Source organism: Malania oleifera, chromosome 3 (genome assembly GCF_029873635.1).
Source record: "Malania oleifera isolate guangnan ecotype guangnan chromosome 3, ASM2987363v1, whole genome shotgun sequence".
Taxonomy (NCBI): domain Eukaryota; kingdom Viridiplantae; phylum Streptophyta; class Magnoliopsida; order Santalales; family Ximeniaceae; genus Malania; species Malania oleifera.
The window spans coordinates 118590754-118617081 of NC_080419.1; the positions used below are offsets into that span (position 1 = coordinate 118590754).

The window sequence follows — 26328 nt, forward strand, 5'->3', positions numbered from 1 at the left end:
ATATGCAAATAACACATTAAAACTCATTAAGTGGAAGCACACTATTAGGGCATGCAAATTTTCTCCCCCCAACTAAAATGAAACATTGTCCTCAATGTGAAAGCATAGGGGAAAAAGGAAAAGATATGTATAGGGGAAATAAACTAACAAAAATAAAAAGAACAATAGAGAGTCACAACCAACAAACACAGTAGAAAAATAAAAGAAAGATGCAAATAAAAACAAATAAAACGAAAAGAAAAAGAAAAGAGTAAACGAGAAAGGTCAGAGGACTCCCCTGAGGTCTTGCAGAAGCAAGACCTCCTCATGTGGATCGAATGGAGTCATAAAGGACTTGAGACGCTGGCTATTGACTGTGAAGCTGTTGCCATTCTTTGGATCTATAATTTCTACCGCGCCATGGGAATGAACTTTTTCAACGATGTACGGACCACCCTACTGGGACTTCAGTTTCCCGGGAAACAGATGCAATTTGGAGTCATAGAGAAGCACTTGTTGAGTAAGGAAAAATTGTTTGTCTTTGATTTTCCTATCATGTAGCAACTTCATCCGCTCCTTTGCTAAGCGGGCATTGTCATAGGCTTCCCTCCTGGACTCTCTACAATTTCCTTAAACCTTTAGCGTCATCAAGTGAAAAGTTAATCTGTTTTATAGCCCATAAAGCGCGATGCTGAATCTTAACAGGTAAATGACATGTCTTACCGTAGACTAACCTGTAGGGAGACATCCCTAAATTTGTCTTAAATGCAGTTCGGTAAGCCCATAGTGCATCAACAAGTTTTTTTGACCAGTCTTTTCAATTAGGACGCACCATTTTCTCAAGTATGATTTTGACCTCTCTATTGGCCAACTCAGCTTGACCATTAGTCTGAGGGTGATATGGAGTAGAGACCTTATGGGTACTCCATACTTTTGCATGAGTTTTTCAAACGGTTTGTTACAAAAGTGTAACCCTCCATCACTAATGATTGCCTTGGGTATGCCAAAACGTGCAAATAACTCCTTGAGAAAATGGATAACAACCTGTGGTCACTTGTTCTATAAGGTATAACTTCTACCCATTTTGAGACATAATCTACAGCAACTAAAATGTAAGAATGCCCAAAAGAGTTTGGGAATGGTCCCATAAAATCAATCCCCCAACAGTAAAAAATTTCAAGAGTCAAAATGGGAGACATAGACATTTCATTCTTTACTATGATTTTCCCTAATTTCTGACAAATCTCACAAGTTTTATAAAAAGTTTCAACATCTTTGAACATGGTAGGCCAGTAGAGTCCACTTTGCAAAATTTTTGAAATAGTTTTCTTTGCAGCAAAGTGGCCTCCACACACTCCACTATGACAAAAATGCATCACAGAAATAAATTCATCATTGGGCACACATCTGCGAACCAATTGATCAGAACAATATTTAAACAGATATGGATTGTCAAAATAGTAGTGACGTACCTCTGCAAGGAACTTACGCTCATCCTTAGTTACCCAATGGTCTGGCATTCGGTCAGTGACAAGGTAGTTCACAATATCAGCAAACCAAGGAGTGTGTGACACTGCAAAAAGACGCTCACCAGGAAAATCATTATTTAAAGGGGAAAGGGACACAGATATATCAGGTAGCTGCAAACGAGAAAGATAGTCAGCTACAACATTTTCTACTCCTTTTTTATCTCGAATGGTGATGTCAAACTCTTGAAGAAGTAGAATCCATCTAATTAACCTAGGCTTAGCATCTTTTTTTGCCAACAAATATTTCAACGCAGAATGATCAGTAAAAATAATAACAGGAGATCCAATGACATAAAAGCGAAATTTTTCTAAGGCAAACACAATAGCCAACAATTCCTTCTCGGTGGTGGTATAATTTTTCTTAGCATCATTTAAGGTACGACTTGCATAATAGATGACAGAAGGCTTGTTACCAACTCTTTGACCAAGAACGGTCCCAAGAGCGAAATCACTAGCATCAGTCATAATCTTAAACGACAAGTCCCACTGAGGGGGTTGCATAATGGGTGTCATGGTCAAATATTTTTTCAGTGTCTCAAAAGCCTGTTGGCATGCATCAGTCCATAAAAATTAAGTCTCAGTTTGAAATAAAGAACACAGTGGTTTAGCAATACTATTAAAATTCTGAATGAAACGCCTATAGAAGCCAGCATGGCCAAGGAAAGAACGAATATCTCTTACTGTCTTAGGGGCAGGTAATTGGGAAATCAACTCTACCTTGGCTCTGTCAACCTCTATACCACGCTCAGAAACTAAATGGCCAAGTACCAAACCACTACTTACCATAAACTAACACTTTTCCCAATTCAACAACAAGTTCTTTTCTTCACATCTTTTTAGGATAGAAGTCAAAATTTTCAAACAAGTGTCAAAAGGCTTACCAAACACTAAAAAATCATCCATAAAAATTTCACACATCTCATCTAACATGTCAGAGAAAATACTCATCATGCAGCGCTGGAAAGTAGCGGGTGCATTGCATAATCCGAATGACATCCTAGGAAAAACATAAGTACCAAAGGGGCAAGTGAAGGTGGTCTTCTCTTGATCCTATGGTGCTACGACAATTTGATAATACCTAGAAAAACCATCTAGAAAACAATAAAAAGCATTACAAGCTACTTTTTCGAGTATCTGATTTAGGAAGGGTAACTGGAAGTGATCTTTTCGGCTAACCGAATTTAATTTACGATAATCAATGCACATTCTCCAACCCGTTACTTTCCTAGATGGGATCAACTCTCCACTAGCATTCTCAATGACAGTCAAACCGGATTTTTTTGGTCCTACCTATGTTGGGCTTACCCATTTGCTGTCGGAGATGGGATAGATGATGTCAGCAGCTAATAGTTTCAGCACTTCTTTCTTTACCACTTCTTTCATGGTTGGATTCAATCTCCGCTGCGCATAATGAACTGGCTTTGCATCTCCTTCTAGAAAGATGTTGTGAGTATAGATTGCAGGATCAATCCCTTTGATGTCTACAATAGTACAGCCTATTGCTCCTCGATGGTGCCTCAATGCTTGCAATAACTCAGTTTCCTACTTCAAAGTAAGATGAGAAGAAATTACCATAGGGAATGTGCCCTCATCTGGGCCTAGAAAAACATATTTCAAGTCTTCAGGTAGGGGCTTCAACTCAAGTGTAGGGACTTCTTCTTCTGATGACTTCATGACTTATGGTAAGTCAAGAGCTTTAGAAGTTGGCTTACACCAACTACTTATATAACCTGCATTTAACAACTGAGGGAACCATCTATCTCCGTGCATTGCCCGTCAGATTCTGTCAACTCTCTAGATAAAGGAACTGTCCCATAAAAAATGTCAAGCTACTCAGGAGAGTCATTCTCAAATGCACTGTCAGAACCAAACACAGATAACAACTCTGAAATATCAAAATCATCTATCACATCAACTGCTCGTACCTCGGAGTCATCACAACCACTAGGCATCTTGCAAGCATTGAACACGTTCATCTTCAATGTCATATTCCTGAATGTGAGCTTCAGCACTCTACTTCGACAATTGATCAACGCATTGGAGGTAGCAAGGAATGGGCGTCCAAGTATGACAGGTGTTTGGGAAATGGTAGATATAGGCTACTGCATATTCAAAACCACAAAGTCCACCGGGTAGTAGAATTTGTCGACTTGAACTAATACATCCTCAATAACACCCCGTGGTACCTTCACTGATCTGTCAGCCAACTGTAGCACAATGGAGGTCTTCTTCAGCTCACCTAACCCCAATTGCTCATATATCGAGAATGGTAGCAAGTTCACACTACTCCCCAAATCAAGTAGAGCTCTCCCAATGCGAGATTCACCAATTATAATGGAGATGGTGGGAGAACCAGGATCTCTGAGTTTCTGAGGAGTTTCACTCAATATCAATGTACTAACCTGCTCTGTCAAGAAATCCATCTTCTTTACATTCAATTTCCTCTTCACTGTGCACAAGTCCTTTAAAAATTTCGCATACGAAGGAACCTGCTGAATGGCATCCAAAAGTGGGATATTGACTTTCACCTGCTTGAAGATCTCCTGAATCTCAGTATGGTATTTGTTCTTTTGATCAGCTACCAACCTCTGGGGATAGGGTACCACAGGTTGATACTCCTTACTAGTCTCGGCCTCCACATCAATTAACTTCTTCAATTCTTGGCTTACTTTCTCTGGTTTCTCTTGGGCCTCGTTTGCCTCCACTGCAACTTCCGGTGTCGAGGCAACTGTTTGCCTCTCAGTAGATATCTCGGGTCGGGGGACTTCCTTCCCACTTCTCAAAGTAATGACGGCCTTTGTCACCTCAATAGAATCCCCTGAAACATTATGCACTGGCTGCTGTTGCTGCCAGTATACTTGAGGATTAGGCTGAGGTTGCACTGGAAATTTCCCTTTCTCTAAGGTACTAAACTGTGTACCGATCTTATTAATGGCGCATCGCAGTTCATTGTTAGTTGTGGCCTGAATTTGCATGAACTGTTGAAGAGTATCCTCAAAGACATTTTTGGTGGAATGAGTGCAACATTAGATGAAAACCTTGGAGGTGAATAGTGTTGAGAAATCAGATGTGGCTAATATGGGTGCTGAGACTATGGTGCAAAGGACTGGGAAAGCTACTGAAACTATGAAGAAGATTGACCTGCCTGATCATTCCTCCATAAAAAATTTGGGTGATTCCTCCGTCCCAGATTGCAAGTGTTTGAGAAGGGTTGATTGGGAGCTCTGTTAACCTAATTTGTTGACTGAATCTGATCAGACCTACTCTCCTGCAATACCGTCATGATCGGACAATCCTGGGCCTTATGGCTAGAGTCGGCGCATAGAGAGCACACCTCAATTGATTTCGCTGCTTTCACCTTCTTTAACTCCATAACCTCTACCCTACTAGCTAATGCGGCAATACGAGCCTGTATATCAATTTCCTCCTTTATCTCATATCTACCTCCACCACCAATTGCCCTGAGAGGTTGCACTGCCATTGGTGCCCGATCAGATCGTGTATTCCACTGTTGTGTACTTTCAGCTAAGTAATCAAAGAATGCTAGTGTTTCATCTGGTTCCTTGCTGAAGAACTCCCCTTTACACATAGTTTGAACAAACTGCTTACAATTAGGAGTGAGGGCAGTATAGAAATAATTTACCAGCCTCCAAGACTCAAACCCATGATGCGGACAAATATTAATCAGCTCTTTGAACCTTTCCCAACAAGCCTGGAAAGTCTCATCGCCTCTCTGCATAAACTGACTGATTTGCTCCTGTAGGAACTGGGTTCTCTAAAAAGGAAAAAATTTATGTAAGAGCTCATGTTGCATGTCAGTCCAATCAGAAATAGAGTTAGATCTTAGAGAATTAAACCAAATCTTCGCTTTATCCTTCAAGGAAAAAGGAAAAAAACAAAGCTTAATGTATTCATTAGTTCTTGCTCTAGTAATGAAGGTAGTACATGCCAACTCAAAATCAGTCAAATGCTGGTAAGGATTCTCAGAATCCATCCTGTGGAACTGATGTATTACTGACAACATACCATGCTTAATGGTGAAAGTCGGTGCATTATTTGGCAAAGCAATGCAGGATGGTGTAGTGGTGTGTGTAGGTTACAAAAAGTCTTTCAAAGTGCGAGATGCAGGTGGAGGTTTAGCCATGGTTTCCTCAAAATTCTCTTTAAAAAGATCACTCAAATCAATTTTAGTGTCCTCACTTACAACAGAAATAGGAAACCTACTACTTGTATTAGGTGACAGTTTGTATAACCTATGTGAAATGTCTCTAACCCAAGGCATCAAACATCAACCCAAACAGCAGACAGTCACCAACATAGCAACAATCAAGCATGATCAAAAAAATTTTTTGCTCTTTTTTTTTTGAAAATATTATATATATATTTGTGTTTTTAAATTATGAGAGAAATCAAAATAAATGGAGAAACACTAGATTAAAACTAATTCTGGCACTCCCCGGTAACGGCACCAAAAACTCGACTCACTTCTAAAAATGAGTAGCACTAGGGCTATCCCAAGTATAAGAGTTACGTCGTGTAATAATTAGTCCAAATAGGCCAGATCGTCTCCACGAGGAATGCAGATTAGCTCTAAACTAGCTCGAAACAAGAAAAGAAAATAAGAAAACAATTTTACTGAACATGGTTCAGATTCGATTTCTTGGGATTTTTGGAAGTTTGTAATGAAATTGAAGTGACGCAAAACCTAAACTAAAAATTTAACACGCATAAAACCAACCAAACAACTCACTAAGTAAACAAAGATAAACTAAAATTAAACCCTCAACAATGACTTAAGATTAAACACCCAACTCAACACAATGATAACTTGACCAAAAAAATAAAGCAAATAAGACTCATTCAATAACAAACTAAACTCACAATAAAAATAACTCAAATAAAAATATTCAGCTTCAACAATGGCTAAAGAGAATTAAACTTAAACAAAGTGTTAAACTAACATTAAAGTGAATAACTAAAATGGCAAGGAAGAGAGAAGAGAAAGAAGAAAGAGATGAGAACAAAAATAAAAGTAGCTTAAACACATCAATAAAACAAACTCAACATTAATTTAATCTGCAAATAAACTTAATCCACTAATATTTTTAAACATAAATAGACCCAACATTAATACTCAACTGAAACTAAATATTAAAACATGTATTAAAATGACAAATGAAAATAAATAACAACATACAACTAACAAAAAGATTAGAGAGAGAAAGATTAGAGAGAGAGATGTAGTGGCCATGGGAGCTCCTCCAACACAACAGCAATAACTGCTGTCTCTGCTTCTTGTAGCGGTGCACAACCCCAAAAAATAGCCCCCAGCTACCTTTTTAAAAAAAAACTTCCCCAAACCCTACCTAAAACCCTTCTTTTGCTAACTTTTCTTTTCCTTTCTTGCCCTCCAAACACATGCTTTTGCTCTTGTGCGCCCAACAGTACCCACGGTTCCAGCGCTGCCCAGCTACCTCTTAAGTTGCATGGCCGGGTCACATCAATGGACCCAGCCCACATCTTTTTTTTTCTTTCTTCAATTTCTTATTTTATTTGTTCCATTTTAAGTTTCTGTCTCCCAGTGAACAAGTCCAGTTTCGACCATATTAAAGTCCATGTCTTTCAAAACTCAAAACACAAAAGTTATAGAACTCTTTCTCAGCTTTCCCCAAAATTTTAAATTGTCTCGATTGGAGCTCGGATGAGAAAGTTACACCCAGATTACGGAGTAATGCTGAAACAGTCCATAAAACAACGTATGATAACTTCACTCCCTATTTCGATCTTGATGCGACTAGTATTTCTCAAAACGCAAAACATGAAAATTGTAGAGCGTTTTCATATCTTTTTATAGCATCTTGAATCATCAAAATTAGAGGTCGGATGAGAGAGTTACGAATAGATTACGAAGCATTGTCGGTTTTTAACTTCCAATAATCGCCCTGCGATAAAAAAATACCAAAAATTCATAATTTACTCAATAAAACTCAAATGTTATAAATATGACTAAATGTTAATTTATTGAGGTTAATTAGTCATTTAATTAAAAATATAATTCGTAATGCTTAAATTAAAACACCTAATTATACAATTTAAACGTGTAATCAATATCTTCCTCCCCAACGTTTGACGAGCTTAGGTGTACAATCGTCCAGCAACACCTCAATTTTGCTCTGCAACACTGCCCTTCCCTCTGCTCATCTAGCGAGTTTTGTCACGTGTCAAACACCGTTTCATTTTCCAAACAAAACTCATTGAATGGTCTAGCGAGATTTAAAGAAAATTCGTTGGACCATCCAACGAATTTTAAATGTCACACATCAACACACGAAAGTCCCGACTGTTAAAATTCGTTGGGTCAAATACATTAAAATGGGAAAATTTGTTACAATCAAACTGTTATTTAATATTTTATTAAATAATAAAATCAAAAATGGAAAAAACTCGTCACACCAAAGTGGAATACTTTCTTGGCAGCTGCACAGATATTGGAATTGGATTATGAGAATAGCCCTGCCCAATCACGCAACTCTTTTTGAACGTTAAGTAAAGCGCCGCCTTCTTCGCTGTCGGGTCTAAGAAGGAAGGATAGCGCGAGGAATCCCCCAACCTCACCACTCGGCGCAGGAGAACGGGTATGGTTTTTTCTTAGACGCATACCTGTTTTCCTGTAAACCCTATAAACCTTTTTTACGTTTTCAATTCATCTTTTTTCAAATATCTCGATCAATCCCAATTGGGTATTCTGGATTTAGCCGCGGATCCCTGGGGAGTTATTAGGCCTGAAGGGGTTCTGATTGTAAATCTCTTTTGCCTTTTTCTTTTTTGAAAAATTTGATGATCTTGATCGATCCTGAGCCGGCGTTCTCGATTTCGTTGTAGACTATTCTGGGCGTTATCGTGGATAGAGAAGTTCTGATTGTCGATTTCTTTTTGCCGATTTCGGTCGAAATATTTCCTGTTGTGGATCAATCTCAAGTGGATCTTGTCTATTTGGTTATGAATTCCTAAGGACGCCATTACGTTTTAAGGGTTTGATTCTGATAATTGATTTTCGATCAAATTTGCTGAGACCGATCGAATTGTTTGGTGCTGATGATATTTTTCTTGTGACCCATGTGGGTGTTGTTTAAATTGAAGGGGTTATTTTATTATCGACCGTCGTGGTTAGTTTATTGCAACTGTTGATGTATCTTGGTATTAGTGAAGAGGAAGATCGGCTTGTGAACTATCCCTGCACATTTCTGGGTGTTCTCAGGCTGTTGTGTCTGCCCTTTGAGCAAAAAGGCTTCTCATTTTGTATTCCAAGAGATAGATGGGATAAGGAGTTCTTTAAGCTGCAGGGTGGGTGATTATAATTGATATTTTTTTGAGCATATATAGAAAGGTTTTTATAGAGTATTTGGTGGGAGTAAATTGATATGGATCCATCGCAAGGATCCACCTTGTCCACGAATGTGGCTGGGCTTGTTGATGGATCGGCTGCAAGCAGGGAGATTTATTATGTTGATCATTTGCCTGTTTATGTTAAGGAACTAATTGCAGGTGGTACTGCTGGAGCAGTTGCTAAGACTGCAATTGCTCCTTTGGAGAGAATCAAAATACTCTTGCAGGTGAATTTTTTTATGTTCATTATCCCAGTCCCCACTTTTACTTTCTGCATGTTTGTGTGGATGTCTAATGTTATTTATTTTCCCTGAGAGAATTTTTCTCATGTTTTATGTTCCCTTCCTTCACGCCATTTTTTGGAGCTGGAGGTTACATATAGTGTTGCCTCCAGGCCATGAGAAGTGTTTGTCTTTTATTCATATCCGTTTATCCAGAATGGTGTTAAGTAGATGAGGGGGTTGGGCTCAATTTTTCTATGCTTTGTACAATTTTGTATGCCTTTCCAGAGTTTATGCAAGTTCTACCATTGACAGTTTCAGTCTAATTGATTAAGCAGTGTTCGAGGAATTTGGGTTGGTGAAGAGTCATATTGTGTTTTCGGAGATATGTTTTTATATATGTCCAATGCTTAACTTTAGTCAGTTTATACCTGTTTTGTGCTCATCATGCTGACTTGATTTTGCTAACCCTGTTTCTTCGTAAATTTCTCTTTTAGTTGTGTATGAATTATGTGTCCTTGCATGTGTGCAGTCCTCAATAATTCTTCCTCATGTGTACATGCACAAGTATTGTGATCTCCCTTTCTCTCCCTGTACAGACAAGAACTGAAGGGTTCCGTTCTCTTGGGGTGTGCGGTTCACTTAAGAAGTTACTAAAGCATGAAGGTGTTTCAGGGTTTTATAAGTAAGTCTGAAGTCAATAAATGTCATCTATATATATTCACAAATGTTTCTTAAATAAAATTACTTTAATTCACTCTTGAATTTATTTTTTTTTTAGAGGAAATGGTGCTAGTGTCCTTCGGATAGTGCCCTATGCAGCCCTACATTACATGACATATGAGCAATATCGGTGCTGGATCTTGAATAACTATTCTACCTTAGGAACTGGACCAATCATAGATCTTTTAGCTGGCTCAGCAGCCGGAGGGACAGCAGTTTTATGCACATATCCCCTTGATCTGGCTCGAGCTAAACTTGCTTATCAGGTGAGTAACTTTTTCATATGGATGAACTAAATTTTTGGTTTTTATTTGTATGAGAGAGATTAGGTGAACATAAGGTTGGTCTCTGCTTACACGTGCTAGTTATTGTTTTTTTTTTCATGTACTAGGATCTAATTAAAAAGAATAAATGGATATTTTTCACAAATGTATGTATATTAATTTTCTATAATTGATTGCACTTGTCTTTATATGTGGAAAAAATTTGTATTTGTTCATTTAATTTGGAGTCATCTACACTAATGCTTTATTTTCAAGATTAATGGGTATATATAATTCTTGTTTCTCATGAAGAAATTCACTTGTCAAGGTGCTTTCCCTCACTGTAAATTATGTGTTTTTTTTTTTTCAAGTCTTGATTGCTCTCTCTCTCTCTCTCTCTCTCTCTCTCTCTCTCTCTCTCTCTCTCTCTCTCTCTCTTGTTTTCTCTCTTAAAAAATGTATTAATTTTTTTGTAATCTTCTCCACTTCTATGAAGGGTATTTCCCTTTTGACAGTTAATTTGGATTTCATTTTTTAATTCCTAAAATACTCCCATAATGGCTTATTTTCTCTAGAAAACAATATTGTGTATTTTAGTAAAACTAATGATGCATATATTTCAGGTGTAGAAAATAGAAAATTTTCAGTGCACTTATAATCTTTCAATTTTTTTAGTGTGATGATTCATTTGTTAGCAATAGTTATTTTATTTGTAGCTGCTAATCTCTCTCTCTCTCTCTCTCTCTCTCTCTCTCTCTCTCACACACACACACACACACACACAAAAATTCTCTTTAATTCTTCCATAGATTGTGGACACAAGAGGAAGTTTCAAGAATCGTATGGGAAATTTTCAAGCTCAATCAGCATATAATGGTATAAATGATGTAATAAAAAATGTTTACAAGGAAGGGGGAGTACGTGCTCTTTATCGAGGTGTAGGTACGGATTTTATTTTCATGTGATTTTCTTTATCTTAAATTACAGTTCAGAAATATATGGGCCATATGTTTAGTCCTCATTAAAATGCATGCCCTATGTAGCTAATATAATTGTGCATTTATACTGCCGAGGATTGCCTATATGGCTATATCTTTACTATTTAAAAGGAAAAAAAAGGGTTTTGCTGAACTTTTAACTAACAAACACTCACCATTGTGCAATCAAAATTTAAATTATTAACAAAATTTCCAATTTTATTCTATTTCTAGTAATGATGATCTCCAAAAAAATTTTCTTCTTTTGTCCCTCACCCTTTTTCTTTTCTTATCCTTTAAACTGTCCCATGTGCAAAGGCCCTAGTAAATTATCTGAACATTTCTTGAAGAAAAAAACATCTTATACACCGAGAAGAATGATTTGATTTTTGTTTAAACTGTCATATAGATATTTTTGTTTTGGAAGATGTGCATATATTTTAGATATTTGGATTGAAAAGGACTTCTAGTACTCAATCTTCAATTTATTTGCTCTTAAGTTTGCCAAAGGCTTTAGTTAGGAAGCACTTTAATTCGGTAGAGGTCCTAGATGTTAATGCTTCTTAGCATCCTATTTTTTTTGGGAATAACATTGGGTTTGGCATGGTTTTTTTCCATTATTCAACAAGCTTTATGGGGTGCGATCAGGGGAAATGGAACTGTGCCACTAATGGGTGTTTCTTCTTTAATTGTTTTGATGATATTACTTTCCAAAGGAAATTTGGCAGGGAGTGGGTGAGTTCTCCATGGATGGCATTAGGGAAGAAGGCATCATTTCAAGGTAGTTTCCTTTTGAGGTAGCCTTTTGTGTTGGGAAGCCTTGAAGGAGTGTACATCTTGGCTATTGATATTTTACAAAAAACGGGGTGAAGTCTCATTGAACTATTGCTTCCTTTGTAAGGAAGAAATCATTAATAATCTTCTTCTCCATTGTCCTTCTGTTGGAAGCTTGAGTCTGTATTTTGGCCTCTTGGAAGTTACATGGGTTTTGTAAGCTGGTGTAAAGGGTGGGCGTTGTTGGGGGGGGGGGGGGGGGGAGCGTGGGGGTGGGAACCAAACAGCTTGTACTTTTATCCACGTCATCTTGTGGCTGAGAGGAACCTGGGATGGCAGAGAATTTTCTTCTCAATTTTTATTTTTTATTTTTTCAGGAGTTAGGGAGTAGTGGGGTGGGGATGTTGGTGGTTTAAAACTCTTTATTCTTGGGAGTTCTTAATTCCAATTTTTTGGATATTGTAAATTTTGTCGATAGTGTATACTCACAATGGGTGGGGGTAAATATGTCATGAATAGTAATTGCCTTTGTAGATTTGTTGGCAACTTTCCATTAATGATACTCCCGAGTCCTGTATTCTGCCGATTGGGAGAAAGAATAAGTGGGTATATTTTTCTTCTTTTCTCCCACTCCCTTCTTTTTCGGTGGCCTGAACTCTCAATAAAATAGGCTACACTAGAGTCGCATAATCATCCAAACTTGGTGAAGATGGGATAAAAACGGCAGAGAGATTACTAGCAGGCTAGCTGGTAGTTGATAATTGGCTTTGTGGAAAGCACTTATGGTTTCTTTTTTATCTGATTTTCTTATGTGATATGGTCCATTTGGTAGGATTAATACTTTATTTATAAATTTTGAAATGTTTTTCTTATACTTGCATGTAAATGCACCATCTATATATGTTCTGTAGTTTGCATATAAAAAGGGTTCTGTAGCTTTTTATATGAAATTGTTCAAGCTACAACAAACAAAGTCTTTACCTTCCTATTTTATGTTTCTTTTGAGCAGGTCCAACACTAATTGGAATCCTTCCTTATGCTGGTTTGAAGTTTTATATATACGAGGAACTTAAAAGTCATTTTTCTGAAGAGCACCAAAAGTCCATTGTAATGCGATTGTCTTGCGGGGCTCTAGCTGGGTTATTTGGGCAAACCTTCACTTACCCATTAGATGTTGTCAGAAGACAGATGCAGGTTTTGCTCTATCTCAGCATGTTTGTTCAGTGTGGCTGTCTTTTCTTTAGAGGCTTTAGAATACATATATTTTCAGTGGGAGATATAATATGTCTTCTTAGAGGAACTATGAGTATGAAGGCACTAAGTATCAATATGACATAATACTTGAAAGGTACCTTTTGGATGGCTAAGGTTTTATGAGCTGAACTAAGTAGCACACTGGCGCGGAAGCTGGTTTGTTAAACTTGGCTTAGCTGAGTCACTAGGGATTCAATTGGTGATAGATGACTAATTCCTATAATTATAAAGGTGAGGTGGAAAACTTAGGTGGCATTTGGTAATTGGAAATCAACTCTAGGAATCAAAATTGGAATGATTGATTCTGATTTCTAATGTTTTGTTTGCGCTAATCTTATTTTATTTCCCATTGCATGCATAATTCAGATATTCCCTTTAGCACACTTTTTGGTTCTTGCCTCAATCTGGAATCAAAATTTGATTTCTGAAAGCACAATATTGCCAGGTTCACCATACATGTACATATATGTTTGTCTATGAAGCATGCATGAACAATAATATTATTATTTATTTATTTATTTTATTATTGTATGTAATATTAATATAATAATAAAAGATACAAAAAATAGAGTATTATCATTTATTATATTATTTTATGATCTTAAAATTAAGTAAAATATAAAGAATCATTAGTTATAAATGTATAATAACGTTCCAGCTGGCAAGGGAAAAGTGTGAGGTTAATACGTTACTGGAATGCCCATAAAAGCAATGTCCAATAAAGGCAAGAGGGAAAAATTAACCATGTTTTAATATTCATTCTTCCCTTCACCTTTTCAATGTTTATAGAAGGTGCTGTGGCTATTACTGTTATTGTGTTATAGTTAATATTATTCTTATTACTATTAGCCTGTAGTTATTATTATAAATCTCAAAAAATTGTGCAGTATAATATATAATTCTATTGTATAATAAATTATAATACAATTCTTTTCATATGGTTATTGCTTTATTGTATTATTATTATGTTATATTAGATCATACATTATTTATAATAATATAATATCTTATTTTATCTTTTAAATTTAATAATTACATAATTAATAAATTGTAATAATTATACAATATAAGAAAAATGTACTATTAATAAAATGGATTGATGGATAGATTTAAGGAGTGTGGGTTGATGGGTGAGTTGGATAGGATGAGAAGAGCTCATCTATGTAATGAACTAGAGGTGCTGTTGTTGAGAGAGAGGGCATAGCCGCATAAGTGGTGTTAAAAATCAAAGGATAAAATGGGTGAAACTTGAAAGAAGGACATTGTAATTCTGGTTAGTTTCATAGAGTCATGAATGGTAGGATGAGGAAAGTTTTGTTAAGGAGTTGGTGCTTGAATTGGGATATCTAGTGTGGGATACAAAAAATTTAATGGTAGATTGGGGATGAGACAACATGGTTGTGTAAGCATTTCTAGAGAGAGGACTATGAGCATAGATTGAGGGGAGCTTGATTAGAGGTGTATAGGGGCATATAAAACCATTTGGTTGGAACGACCCTACGAAGGTGAAGTTAAGATGGCATTGTTTGGAATGGATAGGGATAATGTGCCAGGTCCTACTTATTTTTAGGATTGCTAGGAAGTAGAATGATGTTATGAGGTTCTTTGATGCAAGGTGGAGGGGCAAGAAAAGAGTGGTTTGCAAATTGTCTTAAAGCTTGATATACATTGCTGACCCACTACCTAATAACTTAAGCTTGTAGGTAAAGTGGTTATCTAACATGGTATCAGAGTTGGTTACTAGGAGGTCATGGGTTACAGTCTCGATGTGTGCATTTATTATGTGCTGTTTAGACAATTATTGTATTCCTTGTAATTGGAGTTATCTATTGTGTGTTTATCTTTCCACGTGTTGTTGGGCTGCATGTGCAGGGGAGTGTTAAAGCTTGATGTACGTTGTTCACCTACAATCTTTAGCTTAAGCTTTTAGGTAAAGTGGTAATCTAGCAAAATTTTGAAGAAGCCCATGACATGGTGAATTGGGGTTTCTTAGACCAAGTGATGAGAAATAGGGGTTTTGGATCAGTGTGGAGGAACTGGATGAAAGAATGTCTTAGTTGCAGAAATATATCAGTGATTGCTAAGAAATCTTGAGGAGTGGTTTAAGGCCTCTTGAGATTGAGGCAAGGGGATTCTTTTGTCTCTTTTCTTGTTCGTTCTAGTGGCTGATGATTTGAGTAGGTTGATTTCTCATGCTCAGGATTTTGGGGTGGTTAGAGGTTTATGAATTGGGAGGGAGGAGAATAAGGTGCGCCATCTTCAGTTTGCAGTTGACACCATATTTTTTCTGGAGGATAATGTTGGGAAATTTTGGAAGTTTCTTATTTTGTTAAGATTTTTTGTGAAGGTTTCAGGGTTGAAGATCAAACATGCCCAAAGGTGGGGGAGCTGTAACTTAGATTCTAGCGAGATGTGGAGGATTTTAAGGCTATAGTTAGTTGTGCTTCTTTGACTTGGCCTTTATCGTGCGTAGGTCTTTATTTAAGGGGAAATCCTAAGTTTGTTGCTTTTTGGATCTTGTGGAAAAGGCTCACTTATCTCTAGGGGATCGTATTACTCTCATTTGTGCTTTTAGCATCCCCATTTATTCCTTGTCGTTCTTTAAGAATTTGTACTAGTGTGAGTGATGAGGGGTTTTGGAGAAGTTGGTGAGAGATTTTATATGCTCAGGTAGTGGTGAGAACAAGAGGGGTCATTTTGTTGGTTGGGATGTCATTAGGAGACCTAAGTTAGTAGGGGATTTGGGGCTTGGAGATATGGTATCCAAAAACATCTCTTTAACAAGAAAATGATTATATAGGTTCCCCTTTGAGGCTAATTCTTTATGAAATGAGGTTATTAAAAGTATGGAACCTCTCAAATGGGTGGGATGCCAAAGGGATTGCCAATGTTCCACGTGCGAGTCCTTGGAAGTGTTGGTCCCATAGGAAACCCAAGAGGGGGGGGGGGGTGAATTGGGTTCTAGTGAATGCGTTGTGAAAGTTTAGATAAGAATAAGTTTATGTTTACTCACAACTCACCCTATATGCTTCAATAACCCAAGATAATGTATGAAATATGCACAAACACAATTGAGCAATTAATTCAATCAAATAATAAGTAATTTGAGAGAGGAGGGAGAGATGCTCAAACTCTTTTATAGTGGTTCAGTCTCCTTTACGAGCACCTACGTCCATTCTCTCGACCGAATCCAAGCCGAGGTTCCACTAGCAAACTTCTTGCCTTTCAACCAAGGTAAGAGTACAATTACCAGACTTAGCCTTTCATCAGGGCTAGAATACAAAATGAGCCTGTCACTGGGGCTCAAACAACACTTACAATGATGAGAAATTATAAATGATAAGTGGCTTAGTATCTCTAAGTAGATTGATGTTACAACTCAAACTCTCTCAAAGAAATGAGACTTGGAACTTGAAGAGGTCTAAAACTAATGAAAAGAACTTTTGCAAGAAAGTGCTCTCTTACATAAGAACAAAACACTCTTATCACTTAGAAATATGGAGGAGAATGGGAGACCACTTTGATATTGATTTCTCTTCTGCTTCTTCCTTGAAAGTGGACTCCTTTTATCGCCAAAATTGTCCACTAGACGTTGGGAGAGGTTTTGGCTCATTGTGATTAAAGTTGGAGGTAAACAATCAATGATATGACGAGAAATCTGATTTTTAGGTGAGATTATATATTTTATATAATCACAAACTGTCATGTAAATGCCAAATAAAATTCTATGAAAGTTCATATTGACTTATCAATGAGTCTAGTTTCCAATAAAAAAAGAATCATTAGCCGTTGAATAGATAAAATTCAAACATTATAGATATGTTGAGCTGACAAGAAACCTGATTTTCAGGAGATGATATATTTTATAAAATCACATACAGTTAGTAAATACCAAACAAGATTCTATAAAAATTCTTATTGACTTATCGACAAGTCTAGTTGCCAAAGAAAAAAAAATCACACCAATTAGTGTAGCGGTCAAAGAGATAAAATTCAAACACTACAGACGTGTTGAGCTGCTTTTATGAAAGAGGACAAAATCTATTGGCTGATTTATACAATCTATAACAAATCGAATATGTATTCATATTAAGTGTGCCATTTCGTTCTGGAATTTCCGTATTGTCTACTTTCATGTAAAAAAAGAAAGAAATATTTTCAAAGATGTTACAGTAAGATATGTCTAATTTACTGCAACATACTCATTTCTAATTCTGACTTTATGGCAGTGCAGAATGACCATATTGTTTTAATATTACATCAAATTTTTCTAGAGAGAATGATGAGTCTAGTTTTATATGAAATAATATTATAATTTTTGGACTCACGTGGAATAAAATATAGAATTAGATTCACAAATAGTACAAAACTATAGTATGATTTTATCTTAAGACAGGGTGAACTTTTACAGAAGCACCCATTTTAGCTCTAGATATATAAGAGTCAAATTGAATGTTCTTGGAAAGATTTACGAGTTAATTTTTAAATATAAAGGGCTTTGTCACATTTGGAGCTTTCAGGAAAAATATAAAGTCATTTTACTGTATGATACTCAAGTTGGTACATTATCTTTTTAGCTAGGCATTAACATACTTGGCCCTAAATACCAAAAATGATTTTCATGTGTAAACATAAAAGAAAATAATTATCACATAATAATTCATGGAGTAGTCAGCACAAATTCATATAACACATGCGCTAATTCTTCTTTGTTTTGTCATCATCAAAATCAACATGTGTTTCTTGCGTTGCTTGCTTATTCTTTTCTCTTATTTCAAAGTGGACAATGACAATAGAATAAATTTTGGACATATTTGGGTGGTTGAATTTGTTGGAGCTGTTGGTGTCTTGCCTTTGCTTGTTCAGATTATTAACGATTCATAATGCACCAATAACGATTTTTTTTTTTGTTAAAGGGGACCTTATTTTTTGGAACTTCCGCTCCTTAGACTCAATGAAAGAGAGGTTGATGGGTTTTCTTTATTGTTGAGCGTGTCGGACTGGATTCTTTTGCTGTTCAAAATAGGAAAGATGCTCGCGTCTATTTAGGGGATTCCTTAGGTTACTTTTCTTCTAAATCTTGGCCTTTTCTTCCTCCTTTTTTTTTTCTTCTTCTTCTCAGAGCAAACCCTTATTCTCCACCATTTGCACTGCAATCACCTTCATCCTAGCCATTCAGTTGCTGCCTTATGAGAATCCAGCAACAGTCCCTCATATACAGCCCCTTCAGTAAAACCAACATTATCAATCCTAACCTGGAGCAAATCATCTATTTCTGCAAAAAGACTAGTGTTGCTGTGGGAAAAGAAATCACTGCTGCCAGATCAACACCAGAATTAAGTCTTTATAGACATCCTTTGAGAATTTCTTCTTGTCAAAACCAAGATTCACTGAAAACCACGTAACATCTCTCGTCATTGAACTTTCTTTCTATCGCCTCTAGCCCTTTGATCATTGCAGTCCATTTCCCTTGTCATATATCCAGCTCCGTAACCATTGATTTGTCGTAACACCCAGTTGTGTAGCCTCATCGTTGCAGCCTTAGCCCTTTTGTTTCAAGTCTATTTGTGAGAGAGCAAATCCCAGGTCATTTTGTTAGAGTGTAGTTCTCTACATGAGAGAGAACCCTAATATGTCTGCATATCTCCTTAATTGACCCATTTACCCATTTCCAATATCCCAATACTGGACATTTTTTTCATCAGAAAAGAAAATATATTATTATTTTAAGGCATCAAGGGGATGCCATCCTGTGATACGAAACATCCACCACCCTGAAGATAGTTGCAAACATCAAGGATTATGAAATGATCATTAACAATATTCCTACTAAGCCAGCTGGACATAGCAGTAATCCATTGGCCTTTGCAGTTCTGAAGCAAAGTGGATGAATCTTTGAAGGCGCTCTTATTTTTTCTTTTCCAAGCCCCCACCTAAAGATGGTGAGAGGGATGAGGTTCAAAGCCTTTTGCTTTTCCTTTGTGGCTCTGATGCCTTTCCAAGCCCAAATCTCCCCTCCAACTGAATTTGCCATAACCCACTGCTGCACAGTCAAGGAAAGAGCCAAATTCCACATGTTCCTTGTCCAGGGCAGTGGAGAAGAATGTGGTTGACTGATTCTGCATCAGCCATACAGAGAAAACACCGTTTCGTGATTGTAAGCCCTCGTTTCTGCGAATTGTTGAGGGTTAAAATATTTCCATGTAGGGACTCCCAAGCAAAAAGGCAACCTTTGAAGGGGCTGCTGTCCTCCAATGTGAATCCAAGGGAAGTCGTCGCAATTAATTCCCAACGGTGAGAGCTTCTTATAAAATGATTTGACAGAGAAAACACCATTTTTGTCCAAACCCTATTTTGGCTTGTTGGGGATGTTTTGGTAATGAAAATTATGTAGAAATCTGTAGAATTCTAAGTGTGTGAAGTTCCCAATCTCTCACGTTCCTTGTAAAAGGAATGCCCCAAAAAATTCCCTGATCAGTGATTTGGAGATGATGAATGATAAGGGCATTTCTGTCACAAGCCAAGTTGTAGATGGAAGGAAATGCAACTCTAAGATTACGGTTCTCATGCCACTCATCATGCCTAAACATTGGCCTCATTCCCCACTTGAAATGTCACAAATTGAAAAAAGTAATCCCATCCTTTCCTTATCAATTTCCAAACACCCACTCCAGAGGGACCTCTTCCATTGTGTGTTGTCCTATCATTGTGCTCTAGCCCGCATTTAGAAACAATAATATTTCACCAAAGGTGGACTTTCTCCTTAATGAACCTCCATAACCACCTACCGAGGAGGGTTTTTATTGAAAGTGAGAAGGGATTTCAACCCCAAACCTCTTAAATAAATGGGTTGTTTGACTACTCCCGTCTACATCTAACGAGGTGGTATTTAAACTTCTCTCCTAAGCTTCCCCAAAGAAATCTTCTTTGAATTCTCTCCAATATCCTAGCGACTGAGGCTAGTAAGAGAAGTTGAGACATGAAGTAAATTGGAAGATTTGTAAAAGTGCTTATGATAAGAGTGAGTCTGCCTCCTTTTGATAAGAAATTTATTTTCCATCCTCCCAATCTCCTTTCAAACTTTCAATAATAGGGTCCCAGACTCCTTTATCTTTGAATTTGGCTTCGAGTGGGAGACTGAGGTAATTAATGGGAAAGGTTCCCATCTTGCAACCCAAGAGACCAGCAAGGAAAGTCCCCCGCGTGTTCTCCCCAGTTGGAATAAGCTCCCATTTGCCAAGGTTCACTTTTAGGCTTTAGACGGCCTCAAACCCTAACAAAATGCATCGGAGGTTGAGGATATGGAATACTGGACATTTTGATCAGAGAGGAGTAATTGACTGCCACTGCAAGATTTTGACTGTGGTATGATGAAATCCAACTTAGAGTGTTTGATATATATATATATATTGAGGAAAATTCAGCACTTTCAGCACCTACAGTCAGGTTTAATTCTGAATTTTTTGGAACATATGCAGTATATTCAGGATTATTGTTCTGCCGCTGCAAGATTTTGACAGTGATATGATGAAATCCAACTTTGATTGTTCGATATATATATATCTTTTTGGAGGAAAATTCAGCTCTGTCAACTCCTATAGTCAGGTTTAATTCTGAATTTTTTGGAACTTATGCAGGATATTCAGGATTATTGTTTATAAATTGGAGATCCTACAACTTGGAAGCTCACCTTTTTAGTGTTTTGCCAGATTTGATTATTGGAAATGTTACATGGGCTTCTATCCTATGTATTGAGAATATTGTTTGTTCCAATGGAAAATTTTCCAAACAGTGAATTCATAGATGACTGTTTTATCTTGATATATATTTTGAGTACAATGAGACAATTAAACAAGGAGGACAAGATTTGCATCTTATAAGCTCACAGGCTATGTGGGTGAGTGGTGGGCTAGAATACAGTACTACCTAAGATAAAGGGCGTCCCCAGGCCATAAGGCTCCCTGCTTCACAAGGGTAAGGGGAGGGTTGTCACAGTATATGCAGCCTTACCCCTAATTTTATGTAGAGAGGCTGTTTCCTTAGACTCGAAACCATGACCAACAGGTCACAAAGGAGCAAATTTTACTGTTGATCCAAGGCCCGCCCTCACAATACTACCTAAGATAGTAAGGTAAAATTCAAAGCTTCTTTTGCTTTAGAATGAAAGTTTGTTAATATCAGAAATTTTCACCTAGTGTTATGACAAGATTATTTTGCATCACAACGGAAGAACGACTTTTTTTTTTTGCACAACATGAGCTTCCAATCTCAAAAGAGCCTATCAAGTATGAAACAGAAATTGTTGTTGTTATGGACTACATATGATGTCAGAAAAGAGAAATCTCAAGTAAACTTGAATTATTTTTTTCATTATGGATTATCAATGTGGAAATGAAAACTCCATTGGTTGTGTGGATGGTAGTCCTCATGTGACCATCCTTGAAGAGCAAGCAATACGATGGAACAAAATGTTCAATCCATAGAATGGTCTGAGGAACAAACAACAAATTTCATTGTTAAAATTGGGACAATGCAAAGCAAGAGCTTTTTAGAGGATGAAATTGTTGAATCTTGTACCAAGTTTGTGACACATAGACCCTAAGCCATCAATCATCTAGCAAAGTTTGATAATTCTCTACCTATTGACTTTATTGGGATTGGGAATCTTGAGGATTTCAATAATTTGGTTTTGATATTTGCATGTCAATTGAAAGTAGACAATGTGAAAGTATAAGTTAAATGGCTCATGGATATATATTCTCCGCTCTTGTCGCCCCTCTCGTAAAACTTGAGCTCAATTTTTGTCGAACAAGGAGAGTTTGATGGAGGATTGCTTGCAAATAATTCTAGGTGATCATATTTTGTATAAAAAATTAAAAATTATGGATTTTATACTAGTTTGGGGATATTTATTTATTTCAGTAAATTTTAATCACTTTGGGGTTATTTTATGATGTCTCTGCCGCAGCACTCTCTCCCCTTTCTCCCTCTCATCTTTTTCCTCCTCTTTTTCCTCTTCATTTCTTTTTCTTCCTTTCTGTTTCTCTTTTGTTCTATTTCTAATTCTGTTCTGTCTTGCAGCTGTTTCTCCCTTCTTTCTTTTTTTTCTTCTCTTCTTCTACTTGTTTCTTCCCCTCAATTCTCTCTCTCTCTCTCTCTCTCTCTCTCTATTGCTGCCCTACATCACAGATGAACTCATCCTTGTGCACACTTAAACCTAGCTGTCAGCTTCTGACCTGTTTGGGAATTGCCAGGTTTGATGTTCAGCCAACTGGGTAATTTGATTAATCAAGTGGTTCAATACTTTGGGTTCTAATCTCTTTACTATTCTTTTTCTTTCCCAAAAAATAATCACTTCTATTGAGGATGGTCCCTTGATGATAGAGTACATGAACTTGCTTGGAGGTCAAATTTATTTGAGAACTTGTCACTGCTGGACTGGCATCTGATGCACACATAGTTATCTTTAGTCATTTTTTATAGAAATAAATTAATTGAGTAATGATTTGATGGTATCAAGCTTATGTGAACAAAAGACAGGTGAAATGTGAATTAGTTAATATGAAGCATTGCATATTCTGCTATTCATTTGGTTGACTGCCTCTTTTTTTCGGGCTGAATGAGTATTTTGAAGTTAATTAAACCCTATTTATTTTACCTACGAAATCTTGATAAATTCAAGTAGATTCTGGGTTTTGAACCTGGGCATTTTTTTCCAGGTTGAAAATCTGATGCCTTCAACTCAAGGTAATGTCAGATATAGGAACACAATCGATGGGCTTGTCACTATTGTCCGTAATCATGGTTGGAGACAGTTGTTTGCCGGACTAAGCATCAATTACATCAAGGTATTTTCTTGAACCTTGCAGCTCTAGTAATTAAGGCATTGTTTGGATTGTAGATGTAATTTTTCTCTATTCAGTGCATTGATTATTTTTCATTATTGCCTGCACTGTCCGTGTGTTGGTTTTTCAAGAGGCATCATATTGTTGCTGATTCTTGTTCTCAAAAATTAAGGCATCTCATTGCGAAGGGCTACAGTACCTGGGGTGAAGAAGCATCATCAATTATGTGCAATTTTTTTTTGTTTTTGCCATTTGTTTGTGAATAAGAGTTGTTGACACAATACCATTAAATTTTCGAGGCATACTGGGATTTAGAGAATTTATTTGCTAGTTTTACCTGTATAAATGCAAGTTTCTTGATAATTTTTAACTCGTTGAATTTAATCACTGATTCTGGCCAAAATTTTGGTTGGGAGTAGTCCTTGATTTTTTTTTCCTTTCTATTTGGCTCATTTTCATTCGCATTTTCTGACCTTGTGCTTGAGATCTTGGCTCTGGATTTTTTGTGTATTTAGAAAAAGTGTAATTTTTGCACAACGACATACATCCAAATCTAAGACCTCAAATCCATGCTTCTAGACGTGTATGAGTGACTTTTCCAAAGAAGATACTATTTTTTAGAAGAAAAAGTCTGTCTGCATTTTGGGAGAAACAAACCAAATTTCTGTTCTGCCTGTTCTTTGCAACTGGTTTTTCCTGAACGTGGAAAAATTATAGAGTTGTGCCGGTGTATAACTTAATAATTATATATATTTGACATTAATTTATGTAATTATGCAGGAAATAAAACTCAATGATCATTGATATTTTGCCTTAGTATATAAAGTAAAATTTAATAATCATCTATATTTTACATTAATTCATTTGATTATGCAACAAATAAAACTTAAAAAAGTTGGGCCGCTGAGCTTTGGTTTCCTTTGTTCTTTTGTTTTGAAAAAAAGGGAATATCCTTAAATTGAGTTGTTGTACGTCATGATCATCTTTAATGTTTTGAATTTGTTTTGCATTCTGTACTTTATCATCAAATTGCTTATAGAATTCATTTAAATCCGCTTTTCTTAATCCATGGGCATATGTTTTTTATTCTTGTGATCTCTTATGAATGCATTAGTGAACTATGTTCTTTTTGTGTTGCTAATACCAATTAGTGAACTATGCATCAGTGATCACTTGGTTTGTTGAATCAACTATTCCTTAGAATAAGATGGAATATGGTAAAAATTTTGGAAATATATAGGTAACAGTTATTCTTTGTATATTCTCTTCATTTATTTCAGTCAACATGTAGTAAGAAAGAAATAGACATTCTCATGGTGAAATTTGCAAACAGTTATTATATTCTTTGTTATGAAATTGCAAAATGTCACATTGTTACTTGCTTTTAGGGTATCACATAATTTTTTGCATAATTCATTCTAACTAATCTATTCCTAGCAGCCTCATGGCGATGGTATCTTGTGCGCTTGAAAAGAAAAAGCAAACAAAAGAAGAAAATAATAGGATGCTTTCTTTCTTTGTCATCGATTTTCTTCTTGTTATATGTATGGAATAGCCCTCTTGACTAGCGGAGCTTGTGTACCTGTGTTTTGTTGTTAGATTGTTCCTTCTGTGGCAATTGGATTCACTGCATATGACACGATGAAGGGTTGGCTGCGGGTTCCCTCCTCGACAGAAGTCCCAGTCTGTATCGACTTGCTTGAATAATCCATGGAGAAACCCTACTTACCCAAGAATACTCACAATTAACACACGCATACAAACACAATGCCTTCTGAGGCTGCTGATTATTGTGAAAATACTATGTTACATATTCAAAATGGCATCCATATCCACTTCTGATTCTAGTTGTGTATCCTTATTTTCATAGTTGGGAAAGAAAGCAAACATGACTAGTGTCTTTTTCCTTGTGATGGTTTGGTTTTGACTGCTGGTAAATTTGTGAGAATAGAGGCAATTTTTTATACTCATTGAAATGGTCGTTAGTGGTTTGTAACCACCTTCATCACACTTTGTTTCTTATTATGTAGAAGAAAATGATGTTCTGCAGAGGGGCACTGCAGCCAGTTAGTTCACATTTTACCCCAAAAAAGGGGTAATATGATTAATTTCTTAATTACAATTTTATGTATTGTTTTCTAGGGAGTCTGAAGATAGCCCAAGTAAAATTTCTAAAAGACAACCTAATGCCCATGTATTAATTTATTAAAAAAAATAAAGGCAAATGTAGCATTTAATGCTTAAATGTTAAATATGCTTATTACACTTATTGTTTTAGTATTTAATGAAGTGTTTTTGTAAATTAAATATTATAGTATTTATTGTAGAAGTTGCGTTTGGGAGTATGAATTTTGGGATCTTAAACTTATATTTGTAGTGATTTGGATAAATTTTAAATAATTTATATTATATTTTAATTTAATCTAATGTTAATTCAAATCCAATATATTTTTGGAAAAGTTTTATATCTTTCCATTTTTATGTTTGAAAAAATGCCTTTCAACTCTTGTTACAAGGAAATATGCATTATTTAATAGCGAGTGAGGTTTTTTTTAGCATTGTCGCAGGAGGTAATCTTGAACAATGAGATGCATAATATAAATTTTTTAAATTTTAAGTAGTAAATAATGTTATAGGGTAGGGTGTATTTGAGTTGAGTTGACATAGTAAAACACTCTAATTTCGACTTGATCCTGTTAAGCCTCGAACTCGACTCAAATTTGATTGACTTCATAATTATAAAATGCGAACTTAATTCAGGTGCAAGTTCATAAAATTTGAGTTCGACTCGATTATAAATAAAATACATATATAAATATATATATAATTTATATATAGTATTAAATATATATTATATAATATAAAACTAATAAATTAGAAAGTTCGATTAAGCTTGAAACTCGACTCGAGTACTATTATTAAACTCTGACATCGACTTGTTAAAATATTTAATAATTTGAATTCGAGTAGAATTGAGTCGTGTCGAATTAGGGGACGAGTAGAGTCTAAATAGCTAAAGCTGAATAGCTTGAGACTCACTCGAACTTACTAGTTATAAACGGACTAAACTTATTATCGCTGAATTGCCACGTTGGAATTTTAGAAATGAACAAGTAACTATCAAATAGAAATTGAATTCCTGCTCATTGGTACAATTTAGGTCATGTTTCAATCATCATTATGGGTTGGTGAACACTAAGTACACGGATCGAAAAAAAAAAACAAGGCCCCTCCTATAAAATCCCTTTTGCCACGTATCTGTCACGTTAGGACATGACGACCCTTAATGAAAAGAATACCTGGATATTTTTCACAAATGTATGTATATTAATTTCTATACTTGATTGCACTTGTCTTTTATATGTCTGGAAAAAACT

At 36.2% G+C, this 26328-nt stretch overlaps 2 protein-coding genes across 16 annotated transcripts in view; one reads left to right on the top strand and one right to left on the bottom strand.

Moving 5' to 3' along the window:
* Positions 1–3337: 3337 nt before the first annotated feature.
* LOC131151522 (uncharacterized) lies at positions 3338–4483 on the bottom strand. The gene is made up of 2 exons (XM_058102763.1): positions 3695–4483; positions 3338–3607 (listed from the first exon to the last, which is right to left on the bottom strand). Exons 1-2 carry the CDS (start codon positions 4481–4483, stop codon positions 3338–3340), a joined length of 1059 nt encoding a protein of 352 aa, XP_057958746.1.
* A 3506-nt stretch (positions 4484–7989) lies between these two features.
* Positions 7990–26328, top strand: part of LOC131150842 (mitochondrial carrier protein CoAc1) — a 34991-nt gene continuing 16652 nt past the window's right edge. Inside the window, exons 1-9 of one of the 15 annotated variants that reach the window (XM_058101851.1) lie at positions 8001–8143; positions 8391–8852; positions 9054–9121; positions 9715–9800; positions 9897–10104; positions 10911–11043; positions 12862–13046; positions 22826–22954; positions 24551–24921. In XM_058101851.1, the coding sequence (XP_057957834.1) occupies positions 8696–8852; positions 9054–9121; positions 9715–9800; positions 9897–10104; positions 10911–11043; positions 12862–13046; positions 22826–22954; positions 24551–24658 (1074 nt within the window). In that variant the 5' untranslated portion in view covers positions 8001–8143; positions 8391–8695 and the 3' untranslated portion in view covers positions 24659–24921. Of the gene's footprint in view, positions 9122–9647; positions 9801–9896; positions 10105–10910; positions 11044–12861; positions 13047–22825; positions 22955–23082; positions 23384–24550; positions 24922–26328 lie in introns of those variants that run through there. The other 14 variants (XM_058101848.1, XM_058101850.1, XM_058101849.1 and 11 more) reach the window with 14 other exon arrangements.